Raw genomic sequence first — 13,646 nt, forward strand, 5'->3', positions numbered from 1 at the left:
GTTGGAAATTAAGAGAAAAGAGCCTCCATTGTAATATCTCAACATTTGGCGCTAGAAGGAGGGGGCTCTTTTCATCCAACCACACACATAAACAATACACACAAGAAATATAGATACGAGTCAACCAAGGATGGCTAGGATGGAAGCTCCGATTGAAAAGGTGAACAAAAGCTATTTTCAGAAACAAAAATGAAGATCTCTCAAGGCAAATCACACACATGAATTACAATATACGGAGCTTTTCGAAGATGAGCCGCAAGCGAGTTCGGACAACGAGCATGCATATTCAGATTCAGTTGGAAGATATAACTATATGTATGCATACAAAATTTTTATAAAGAGCAAGGTAGATCAACCAAATCAAGTGGATCTATTACAATCGGAAAAGAAGGAGTAAAGGCAAGTAAGAGCTCGATTTGTCCAGGTGTGAGTTAAAGCATAAGAAATCTTCGATGAGGAGCCATAACCGAGTTTGAGCAGAGAATTGATCTCTTTAGATCTGATCGAAAATGGAGGCGTGGAGCCATTGAACCGAGATAGCATTAAAATTTTCAGAAAAGTATCTAGCACAGGCCTTAGGTGGTTCAACGATTTGCCCAAATGCTCTATCGCCTCTCATGGTTCATCGGCTCACCAGCTCATCGGCTCTTCGCTCCAACAGCTCTTGGAGCGTCCAATTTTTGAAGTGCCCCTATGTGAGGCGTCTCGCCTGTGAGGCGCCCCGCTTGTGAGGCATTTCGCTTATGTTGCGTCTCGCTTATGAGGCGTCTCGCCTCTTCACTCCATCAGCTCTTGGAGCATACAAAAACTCATATCTCCGATCGGAACGCTACTACCGGAAACGAGGATGAGCTCTACAAATCGCCGCCAGATCCGGCGACGAGAGAGATGCTCCCTGTTCCCGAGAAGCCATGTCTTGCAAACAAAACTTCTCTTTCAAATTTCTTTTCCAGGCGTTTGTTTGATGAAAACGACGAGATGCAGGTTAGTGAGGAAGAAGGCCCGACGGCTTCTGACCCCGCTGGCTGGATAAAATGCCGCTGATCACGACGATGCCATTACCGGAGGAAAGGATGAAGAAATCTGCCGCCGGAGAGAGCACCAACGAGACCTCAACGAAGACATTTGAGATCTCCAATGAAGAAGCTCTGTTCCTGTATGCTCTACGTTGTTTGGCGATCTGTTTTCAGATACTTTTGTCATTGTTGTTGAGCTAGGCGCCACTACGATGGCTGATCTATGCGCTACCACGGTGGGTGATATAAGAGCTGCCAAGCTAAGAGATCCGACGCCACCAAGTTTGATAGAGACTACATGAGGAAAATTAGATCTGAAAGAGGGACATACATGAAGTGAAGGCTGCTTGAAGTGAAACCACGGTAGAAGCAGTACTTCAATACTCTCAGGCTGCACAAGAAATATTAAATTGATGATATGATGAATAAGATAAGGAGCTGCAATTGAGTTTGAGCAGAGAGATGATGTTCTCAGATCTGATCGGAAAAGGAGGCGCTGAACTATTGAACCAATGAAGTATTGAATTCATCCGAAATAAGTACCAGACTCAAAGAAGCAGTTCATCAACGTCCTCAAATTTTGCTCATGAAGCGTCCTTAAAAGTCAGAGCCTAAAATGTTGTTAAATCCAGCTTGAGAAGCGTCCCGTCTGTGAAGCGTGCTACCTGTGAAGCGTCTCTCTGTGAAGCGTCCCCGCTTGTGAAGCATCCTTAAATCCAGCTCCTAGAATTTTCTTAAAACTCACAATAAAATATCATGTATCTAACTCGAAGAAGTAAGCGCTGAGCTGTGGAATCAGTGAAGCGTTGAAGTCCTTTGAAAAAAAAAAGGTACCAAATACAACCTTCAAGAAGTTCAATAATCTGACTCCACACTCCATCGGCTCCTGAAGCATACAGAAACTGAATTCCATCTGGATCCAAAAGAAACAAACATATATCCCGATGGGACTACAAAAATCACGAATTCGTAATTCGGCTCTCTCCACTAACTCTTTGAGCGTCCAATTTTTGAAACATTATTAATTGCTCTTCGAGCGTCCAACTTTTGAAGCATTATTAATTGCTCTTTGAGCGTCCAATTTTTGAAACATTATCAATTGCTCTTTGAGCGTCCAAAAATTTAAAGCGCTCCTCTGTGAGACGCCATGCCTGTGAGGCGTCTCGATTGTGAGGAGTCCCGCTTGTAAGGCATCCTGCTTGCGAAGCGTCCTTAAATACAACTCTCGAAGCATTACTAATTGCTCTTTGAGCGTCCAATTTTTGAAGCATCATTAATGGCTCTTTGAGCGTCCAATTACAATTCTTCAACACAAATTACAATTCTTCAATACAAATTACAAATTATGATTCTTCAATACAACTTACAATTCTTCAATACAAATTACAAATTACAATTCTTCAATACAAATTACAAATTACGATTCTTCAATACAACTTACAATTCTCCAACACAAATTACAAATTACGATTCTTCAATACAACTTACAATTCTTCAATACAAATTACAAATTCTTAAATGTCACGTTTTTGACGTATCCTTCAATACAAATTACAACTCTTGGAGCGCCCAACTCTTGGACTCTAAGAGCTCTCTTAGATGATGATATTACAGTGGATAAACACTTCACCAAGTCACACTGTGGAGACCTCAATAGAAATCAAGAAAAAATAAAATCCAGAAAGAGTTATCTTCGCCGCCTCTTCAGTTCGAGGCTTCATCACATCTTTAGACTCTTTGTGAAGATGACATGAGTACTCTTCTCCATCATGGCGATGACATTTTTTATCTTTGTAACAGCTGGAACATTACTCCTTTTATATTGGAAAGCACATCTAAAGATCTGTATACTTCCGGGAGGCCTCAAGGTCCCCACCAATAATCCTTTATTAGAAGATGTTGGAAGCCCTAAACCTGAATGAAGCTTGAAAATGTTTCTACATTTGTCTCGGGAAGTCGACGCTAAAATGGTTCAATGATCAGCATCTTTGCTTCAGCGGCTCTAGTTCATTATTTCAACAGCTTCCTTGACCTTCAAGGTCGAATCGCCTCTTCGCTTCAGCGCTTCTACCTCTTTACTTCATCGGCTCCTCAAACGTCCGAAGCTCTAGTCGTCCATGATTTCCAAGGTTATGAAGCTCCTTGCCTCATAGGAGGATTCTTATTAGTTGCGACTTTCAAAGCTCCAATCTACTTCCAACTCTCAAGTTCTCGAAAGCTTGCAACGTGTCACCGGGTGGCTCTGACTTCCTAGTTGTTCAGATATCCCGTGAAATTTATCGAAACAATTATTAAGTAGAGTTTTAGGAAAATGGTTCAACAGCTCCACACTGGTCTTAGGTATCACGCCCCAAGGCTTCATCTGCCCAATGACATCGCCTCCAAAGATAAGCCCGACAATCCACATCTAAAGATCTGGTACTATGTTGGAGGGGGACTAATGTTGGGCCTCCAGCCCAAGAAGGCAAAGCCCACAAAGAAGGAAGGTTCTAGAACTAATAGGATATTATATATAGGAGTCTTAGATCTCATAATAAGGGGTTGGAAATTAAGAGAAAAGAGCCTCCATTGTAATATCTCAACACCCACGTTTATCATTCTAGCTTCTAAAGAGTAAAGATGATTGCAGGGTTGGTGGCTGTCTGATATCTTCTCCGGTCTAAAGCTTTGAATAACAGAAAGTGCTACCTCCGTCCCTCTAGGTTGTTTACGTTCACTGTTTGCACGTATTTTGATGCTCCTAAAAAATATAGTTTCATAATCGTTTTTCAAAAAAAAAAATTTTTAATAAAAATTTATATATCAAATTTTTATTCAGAACAAAAAATTTTAAAAATGTATTATGTAATTATACTTTAAATGAGTATTGAAAAATGTGTCAAAAAGTAACGTAAAGAAATGAGGGGAGAGGAAGTAGTTTCGTAACTATAGATTAATGTTTTGACATTACTTAAAAACGAGAGTTCAAACAAGTCAACCTTACGCATGTTCTATTTCTTTAAGAGACAGAGCTTCTCCTTTCAATGCATATAAATATAGGTGGATTAACAAAGATTATTGCAACACTCGTGCGTGAATAACAAACACTTGGGTTGTGTTAATTTAGATGAAATGAAATAAAAATTCCTTTCGAAATATGTGTTAAATTTATAATTCTAATAATTTGAAATGAAATGATGAAATTTTTTTTTTAAAATATTTCATCTAATCACTCCAAATTTCTAGTAAAAAATATATTATATTCTCAGCTCATTGTATTTCATTTAAATAAACATAGACTTACAATATACAACAAAATAGGCAAATAGTTATCCTCAAAATGTCACCTTCTAGCCAAGCGTATTGTAAAATCGTGCACTCTAGCTACTACATCAATGACTTTTTTCTTATATGAGTTACATCAATGATACATTAAAATTTAAAACTAAAGAATAAGAAAATCAGTGTCGAGGATGAAACTGCAGAAACTATAGTGGATAGCCATATCTGATATGAAAAGATATCTTTATACAAAACCGGATAAGATTTACATCTCATCTTTCCAGCCTCTTCTCTGGTCTCAGATATGTAGTAAGCATTTGCATCCCTGCTTCAAACTCAACTAAAATAGCAGCTTTATGCTGTAGTATATCCACAAGAACAGTAGCCCCTCCTTTATATCTATCTTTTCACTGTACAGGATAAGATAATTGTGCATGTCATATTGGCCTCGTTTATAATATTATGTTTAGAGCTAAAAGGTTTCTGGACCCAGAAAACATAAAAAATAGCAAAAATAATGATGTTACTGCATGATTTCTTTGATCAAAAGACAAGTGCTTGCAGACACTTGAACTGAAACTGATAATTTAGCACCCAGCCATCCATCAAAAACTATGAGGATAGAATAAGACTTACATGTGTTTGGGCCTGCCCAGTTCACAATCTATACTACCCCAGAAATTGAATAAGATAATTTGCATGTGGGCTGCAGATGGGTCTGAAATTCCAAGTCCGTTTCTGCTTCAGGTTTCAACTCAGCATGACTGATGACATTGGACAGCCTCTGCTAGACTAATTTTCAGTTATTATCCTGCCAGACTGCCACATTATCATGTTCCAGAACTTACAACACAGTATTCCTGCCATGGAGACTGTGAGCTAGCCTGAATATGAAAGTTAACTTAACAGACTGGGAAAAATAGGGGTTCCTGTGAGAAAGGGAACTGGGAAGAGGCTCCTCCCCTCATGTAGTCTCTTTATTGGACAGGATAGAAATTTGTTGATGCAAGTAATGTATCACAAACAGAACATATTCAGAATACATTTTTCCACGTAAACATTTGATTTTATGGCAGATATATCATATATGCATTGTATAATTGTGTTTAATTTCCCTTTCCTTCGATTGTGTAACGAAACTGAAATGCAACAGGAATAGAAATTTGCTCATTGAAAACAAATATTCAGACTGTTCTTGCAACTGAGACAATTTCAAAGAATATTATAGCAACGTAAAATTCATGAATTACTCCTAGTTCTTTGAAATATTTACACTACTGGTTTGACAGCTGTTTCTTTTCCTTCTCCAATCTCTGGCAGTATATCTTCATGAGCCACGTCGTATGTCGCATGAACACCAACAAAGAGATAATATAGCATCATAACGGCACTACATATGAAGAAACGGTAGAATGCAACTGCTCCCAAAGATCCTATCAGAAACAAATTCATTGCAATTGACAATGTCGGCAACCATGGAACAAGAGGAACTCCCCAAATTTTAGGAATCCTTTGCTTGGGAAGCAATTGCATACCTAATGTACCCAGAAACCAGAATACACCAGCTACCGTATACCCAATCCACCCTCTCTGTTTTGCATTCCAGAGGGCTGCGACCCCAATAGACGAACCAATAACCACCACCATACACAAAAGAAATATTCTGAAATCCTGCTTTGAAGTCACACCCTTTACGTAATATCTTCTAACAAGCAATGCTACCGCCATTAGCATGAATATAAAGAGTGTAGTAAATGATAACACACTTGACAAAACATCCAAGCTTGAAAAGAAAGAAACAATGCAGCTAATTATCGTCACTGCAAGAGTAGCATAAATAGGAGTACCAGTTTTTGGATGAACAAGAGCAAACCAAGGGGGAATCATATGCGATCTAGCAATCTGAGTGGTGTATCGTGCTTGCCCCATTGATCCAACCAACAAACTCGTAGTCATTCCCTTAAGTGCCACAATACTCACCAAATATTTAGCCCAATTCATCCCTATCTTCTCAAACGCAAACGAATAAGCAGCATTCACATCAATTTCAGTATAATTCACCATAGCAGTAAGTGCCAATGTCATCAAACAATAAACAACAGTAATAACAGACATCGAACCAACTAGCCCTAACGGAATATCTCTAGACGGATTCTTCGTCTCCTCCGCCATTGTAGCAACCATATCAAAACCGGTATAAGACCAATACACAATGGCAGCAGCCTGAAAGACACCCTCAGCTCCATATGGGAAAAAGGGTGTCAAATTGTTGCCATCAGCATGCACAAACCCCACAACAGTAATAAAAACAATGACAGCAGAACTAAAAATCGAACTAATCCAATTCAAAGAAGATGTCAATTTAGTACCATACATTGCAATACCATTAGCAATAGCTAAAATCAACACAGCAATAGGATCCAACAAATTAAAGCCATTAGGCAATCCCCCTACTTTGATACGAAAAGCATCAGCACTAGGCCTAAAAATAGTAGCAAAGTAAGAAGACCAAGACCTGCCAAGTCCAGCAGCACCCACAATTGCCTCCAACAAGATATTCGCAGCCGCGATAAACGCAACAAAATCCCCCAATTCAATCCTTAAAAACGAAAAAGACCCCCCAGCCACCGGAATTTCAACAGAAAACTCGGTATAACAAAACACTGACAAAAGTGCAGACAGCCCAGAAGCAGCATACGCAAGAACAATAGAAGGGCCAGCATGATTATGAGCTTCTTGGCCCGCAATCGAGAAGATCCCAGAGCCAACAACAGATCCAAAGCCCATCCAAATCAAATCCCACCAAGTCAAACACATCTTCATTCTATTCTCACTCTCTTTCCGAAGATTATGAAGCTCGTTTTCATCAGAAGATCGCCCAAGGAACCGATCTTTGAGACGATGGGGCGTGTTCACAAGGGCATTCTTGTAAGATGACAAAGATTTGAAAGAGGGCTCGGGAAAGAAGTCGTTTTTAGAGAATCGCCAATAGGGTTTGGAGGGCTGCTCTTCCATTGATGACTTTTCTTCGAGTAGAGGTGCTGATAATTTGTTGTTTGAATATGTACTCGTAGAGGGAGCGTTTGAGTTTGTGTTGGAGTGTGATTCTTTCATCTCTCTCTTCCCAGAATCAAAGATTCTAGAGAGAGAAATTAGTGAATTTGGATGGATTTCCCGAATTGATCGGCGTCGCTCAAAAGTAAAAGACTTCACTCAAATAAGTCAGCTTATTTTGTAATGAATGTGGATTGAAAATGCGGAAAAGTACATCTCCCTATCTATATTTTGTTATTGCTTTTCATTTAAATTTATGTTTTATTTTGGATGAAACTATCTTGAATAACTTTTTCGATCAAAAAAAAATATTCTTGGATAGCTTTTTATTTTATATTAACATATATTAATATTTTTATTAAATTATTATACAAAAAATATCTCGCTAGCGAACCTCCACGTCTCCATCAGCCTCTCCTGTATGGTTGGTATCTATAGCTATTATGTTTAATGTAATACAAGCTTGTAGCCCGTGCAAGGCACGTGAGCTTTTTAATTATTTATAAATTTTTTAAATATATTTTAAATGGTGTGAAAAAATTTATTTTATAATAATAAATTAAAATTATATGTATCATGCCAAAGTATTAAATTCTTTCTATCAAATTTTAAATTATTTTAAGTAAAATATGTGACGCCAACTCCTATTAGATTATATAATATAATGTGATTTAAATATTTTTCTAAAAATTTTTATGGTTCGAGATTAAAATTGATAAACACAATTTGTTTTGAATTAAGAAGATGAATCATAAACATGCAATAACATGGTAGAATTTGTTTTGGTTTAAGAAAAAGTTTTTGTATTCGTTCCTCACATAAATCGGGCTTATTAATTTAAAAATATATTAGATAAAAATAATTTTTTGACGATGCGATTTATATGATTCTACAAATAAAATTGGTAGAAAATATTTATTTTGGATTAAAAAAATCATAAACACATGAAATACAGAATTTGTTTTGAATTCAGGAAAGGAATTATAAACATGCAAGTAAATATCAGTTGTCTTATGAAACAGATGTTATTTTTGTTCTAATCTAACGGTGTTTATTTGTTCAATATACAATCTGATGGATAAAAATAATTTTGTGACGGTGCGATTTATACGATTCTACAATTAATTTTTGTAGGAAATATTTATTTTGGATTAAAAAAACCAAAAACGCATGAAACACAGAACTTGTTTTAGATTCAAAAAAGGAATTATAAACATGTAAATAGATGTCAGTTTTCTTATAAAACAGAATTTAATTTTGTTCTAATCTAACGGTGCTTATTTGTTCAATATAGGATCCAAGATAAGCTTTTGGACCATAATATCATGCGACCAAATTATCTTCTTTATGCTTGTTATATATAAGTATATAATATAGGAGAACATTCAATGTTGTAGTACTAAAAAAGGGTTCAATCTCGGCTTATGACCCCAAAAAAAAAAAAAAAAAGTTATTCATTCACCTGTTTTAGACTTGCAATGAATCTGGACCGAAAATGTCGAATAACACATTTTCATTACGAATATTTAGTTATTAATTTAAAAGTTCAAAATTCAAGGGATGTGTATAACTTATTCTTTATTTCCTACTCTTTTTTTTAATTATCTTTTTACCGTTTTCTTGTTTTTTGTCCCAAAAATAAATACTATATTAAATTGATATATAAATTACATATTAAACTTGTTAATTTTTTCAAAGCGATATAATCCAAGAGGGTGGTATTGTATCATGATTTTTAATTACTTTTATTGACTTTTAAAATCTAGGTGTATTCAATTAAGATTTTTAAATACTCTTTAAAAGTAAGGAGGTTTTGTATTATGATTTTTAAAAAGTCTTTCAAAGTTTGAGGTGTTGAATTATAACTTTTAAAGAGTTATTAAAAATCCGTTGTTATTCAATATATCAATGATTTTGGTGGAAAAATATAATTGATAGACTTTTAATGACTTTTTATGAAAAATTGCATATATTTTTTCAGAAAATTGTCAGGTCATTATTGAAAAGATTTGACATGACTTTATATTCTCTCAAGTAACTAGTCGCTAGAGCTAGAGCTTATTACTTCGGGTTCCTCTCTGCCACCAGTTTTTTCCGGTCAATATCTTCACGTTCCTGGACGTTTGTATAGAACTTATCATCTATCATATGATTTTTCTTAAAACTGAACAAAAAGATATAAAACATTAAACTTTTATTATACCTCCAGCGGTGGTGATGTAACAAGCTTCTCAAGCCCAATAGTGCTATCATAACTTTCAGTGCTATCAAGTTTCTTTCGAGTTTTTTTGTTACTATATCTCATCGTAATTATAATTGCTTTCTTACATGCATTTCTGAAAATTGTTGTGTTCTATAGTATCATGAGCATCATGTAGGACTATTATAAATATAATTCAGTAAACACTATTATAGTATATATAATCAGTGTTACGAAAAGCGCAAGTCGGAGCTAGGCGGTGGAATGACCTTCTGGCGCTTAAGCGCTTAAGGGGGCGCTTAAGCGGTTTTTAAAGCGGGTCACTAATCGGATTATAAATAAATAGATAAATAAATATATAATATTAATTTTTCATAACCAAATATATTCCCATGTTATAATAAAACCTACAAGCCTTATCTTTGTTCACAAAGTCAAATGTACTTCACAAAACACATATCACATATGTTCAAGTTATAATTACAATCAGAAGACACAACAATCTTTCACCATCCCTGTTGATCATAATCCTCAAAATCAAATGTGAGATTTTCATTGTCATTAGTTTCATCTTCTGATTCGAAATCTTCTTCATCAAGTTCTCGATCATTCCTTCTAGTTACTTCAGTACCAATCTCCTCACTTGTGATGTTAGAATCTTGGGAAAGCTCTTCTTCATCATCACCCCCTTCAACTATCCATCCTTGAGCCATGCTAGCATCAAGTATACAACAAGTATACATACATATGCTTAAATATAAGTATATAACAATTAACAAGTTAACAACAGATACCATATAATCGAAAGGTAGACATGAATCATTGAGATTAAAATTTTTGATTTGATAGTAGATGGAGATTACAAACCTGAAGAATTGATTTGGAAACCCTAGCAAAGAATCTGTGCTCCTCTGGTCTTCTCACACTTCTGTAATGTTTTTACTAATTTGGGAATTTAGCCGCGCTTGTGTTTTTCAATGGTTTTAACGCGGCCGCTTAATCGGTCAAAGCCCGCTTAATCCGGTCAAACCCCGCTTAATCCAGTAAAACGCTTAATACCCCGATTTAGCACTAATCAATGCGTTTTTGTCCCGCTTCCGCTTAAGCGGCCGCTTAATGCGCTTTTCAAAACACTGTATATAATACAGTAATAATATTTTGTATTTGATTTTGTAGTCGTCAAATGGACAACACCCAAATTGGGTTATACCAGAAGATCGAGAGGGTATAGCAAAATGTCTAGAGGGTTTCAGAGACATTTTTTTTTGTCAGGTCCAGAGAGCCAGAGACGTTTTTTTTTTGTCAGGTTCGGAGACGTTATTTATGATTTTAAAAGTCTATTAAAGTATTTGAAAGTCATGAATTTGTAATAAAAAGCCTGTTAAAGTTTTTAAAAGTCATTGTCTTAGAAGTCCTGATTTGTTTTTTGAAATCTTAAGAAATTAAGAAGAGTCATTAAAATCTATAAAAATCCATTAAAATCATCTTCTCAAAATTTGTCATTAAAAATCATAATACAATACCAGCCCTGAGTATAAATCTGGAATCCGTTTTACTGGACTTTAAGTACATTCCAAAATATTTCCAAATGATTATGATTCGCAATCTGGAATGAGAGCTCGCCTCTTTAGCTGCCAGGCCCAGTTAAATTTCAAAATCGTGGGCCTGAGCCTGAGCCTGAGGAGTAAGAAGCAATTTCATGGCTCCTGTCTTTCAATCTTTGTACATTTTCTATTCATTACTTAACGCGTATTCTAAAATACATATAAAATATAATTTTATAATTTATTTTTAAAATACACTTTTTATAAAAATATTTAAATATTAAATTTTTATTTGAAAGAAAAATATCTAAATAATTCTTGAGGCTATATTTTACAACAAACCTTAAAATAAGTTGCAAAATTGAAACGGAATCGAAAAATCGAACCGAACAGTGCGATTCAATTAGCAATTTTCTAGATAATAGGTTTATTCGGTCCGAAATATATTGAAATAAAATTCGGATTAATTCGGTTCTAAAAATCCTGTTACATTTTTAAAATCCAAATTGAATATCCTCAGATTTCGTAAATTAAAAGAATTTGTTTTTTTTTTTGAAACGCAAACGCAAAAGCAACTTCATTAAAATAAATAGAGCATTACAATGTCCCAGAGTTTCTTGCCTCAAGCAAAAGAAGAGTCCTAGAAACTTAAGACTAAAAAACGGCGACCACAACCATAAACAAAAGACACATCTGAGCACAAAGAGCCAAGATATGAAAACCAACAAACCCTGGGACATACTAAACTAGAGATTAAAACTTAAAACCTAACAGCTCCATAACACATTCCACTGACATGAGCTCCTTTCCCTCTGGGTCCTCCACCTCTGGGTTGAAAACCCATGGAAGCATCGCTTTAAGATTGCAGGCCATAGCTTGACGGAGTGCCTCCCTGGAGTCACCATTCCCCACTGGCATAGGTTCTTGCGGAATTGGGTGCTTCATCATGAGTGGCTTCCTGACCCAGTTGGAAACTCCAGTGTCAACTGAGTCATTTTCAGGCTGCATCTTTGCCTTGCCTTTATCAGAGAGTCGACGAGCTGGGCGGGAAGAGGAGCCACGGTAGTATCCAAAGATAGCATTAGAACATCCATTAACAGCACTTGAGCGAAAGCCATGTAAGAGAGATTCTATGTTGAGATTCAGACCAAAGGAGTTCTCGGTTTTCTGCCGCTTGGGAGGAGGCGGAGGACCATCCTCCACCTCACCATCCCCCAGGAGCAAGCCTACCTGGCGAATGGGGAGAGGAAGAGCTCTTCCCATATCCCTTTCCAAGTAGTAGTGCAGGTCACCAACCATGTTAGGCACCTCAGCAAATTCAGATAGATTGTTCATCCCATAAATAGCCAAATACTCAGCAGTGCTATTCATGAAGAGGGGGACACAGGAAAGCTTCCTATCAGATTTGCCCTCTTTGAAGTTATTTGCATGGATGGTGTTAAACATTCCATACACTTCAATCTGGTCATCATCAAGCGCCAAGTGTTCTTGCCAGCGAACAGTATCAAAGATGTCCCTGTTAACTGTCTCGATATGGAGCTTATCCCACTTTTTATTCAGAGCTTCAATACAGGCAGACTGAATAGCCGTCATTGTAGCTTGTTCCTCCGTAAACCCTGGCAGAGGGCCAAAAGCTTTCCACAGATCCGCCCCTTTGCTGTTGCGAACGATCACAGCAACTCCATTGCTGTTGCCATTAGGCATGGGGTTGGCAGCAGAAACGAAATGAACATTAATTTTGAAGAAGTCATTATCTGGAATTTCCCAAATAAACTCCATACTGGAAGAGACTTGAGAGTGAAGAAGTGAACTGCCACAGGCCCCCAATATAAGGGTGCAAATTCAAAATTTGAACAGCACAGCCGTCCGTTGCCTAAGCTTACAGGTACAGAGATAAACCCATTGGAACTAAGCATTGAAAACCGCTGGATAAAGGGAGGAAGTACAGAAAATCTATACAAGATTTTCATAGGTCTGCTGGTTAGGCCTGAGTACCCACCCTATAGTACCAGTAGCTCTACAAAACTGTACCAATGTATAAGGTTGGTACAAAAGGAGTATCACTAAGTTGGGCTCTGAGGAGTCCAAAATTCTGACAGGAACGGCCTGTTAATTCCTTTATGGGCCAGAGATGCTGCATCTTCATTTATAACTTTGGGTACAAAGTGAATAAATATTGAGGAATTTATAAGACTTTGAAGGTCCTTCTCCAGAGGAATTATAGGGACAATGTGGTATTCACCACTATTAACTGCATTCACTGCTACCACTGAACTCGAACAAATTACTAATTTATGATTAAGAAGTGAATTCTGAGCATACCATTTAACAACATGCCAAATTGCTTTGATCTCCACTTCAACTGCAGAATTAGAGGACATTGGCCCAGAGAATGTGTAGATCAATAATCCCTTATTATTTCTAATTGAACCTCCAAACCCCCCACTTAAATGCCCCTTGTCGCACATATTCCATGCAGCAGATAGAGCACATATCAGCTCAAAAGATATAGCTTTAAAATCCCAGAACTTGGAACTCAATTTATAGTTATGAACAGCAATTGCGCCCCAA

At 36.7% G+C, this 13,646-nt stretch overlaps 1 protein-coding gene across 1 annotated transcript; it reads right to left on the minus strand.

The window, feature by feature from the left end:
- Window positions 1-5,422: 5,422 nt before the first annotated feature.
- On the minus strand, window positions 5,423-7,529 carry LOC108215683 (cationic amino acid transporter 8, vacuolar). The gene has a single exon (XM_017388225.2). The coding sequence runs from the start codon at window positions 7,389-7,391 to the stop codon at window positions 5,547-5,549; it is 1,845 nt and encodes a 614-aa protein (XP_017243714.1). The 5' UTR covers window positions 7,392-7,529; the 3' UTR covers window positions 5,423-5,546.
- Between the last annotated feature and the right edge of the window lie 6,117 nt (window positions 7,530-13,646).

The sequence above is a fragment of the Daucus carota genome, chromosome 4 (assembly GCF_001625215.2).
Source record: "Daucus carota subsp. sativus chromosome 4, DH1 v3.0, whole genome shotgun sequence".
In the NCBI taxonomy this organism is placed as follows: Eukaryota; Viridiplantae; Streptophyta; class Magnoliopsida; order Apiales; family Apiaceae; genus Daucus; species Daucus carota.

Excerpts from the sequence above, each read along its gene's own strand:
- LOC108215683 (XM_017388225.2), bottom strand. The coding sequence starts at position 7,391 with ATGAAAGAATCACACTCCAACACAAACTCAAACGCTCCCTCTACGAGT.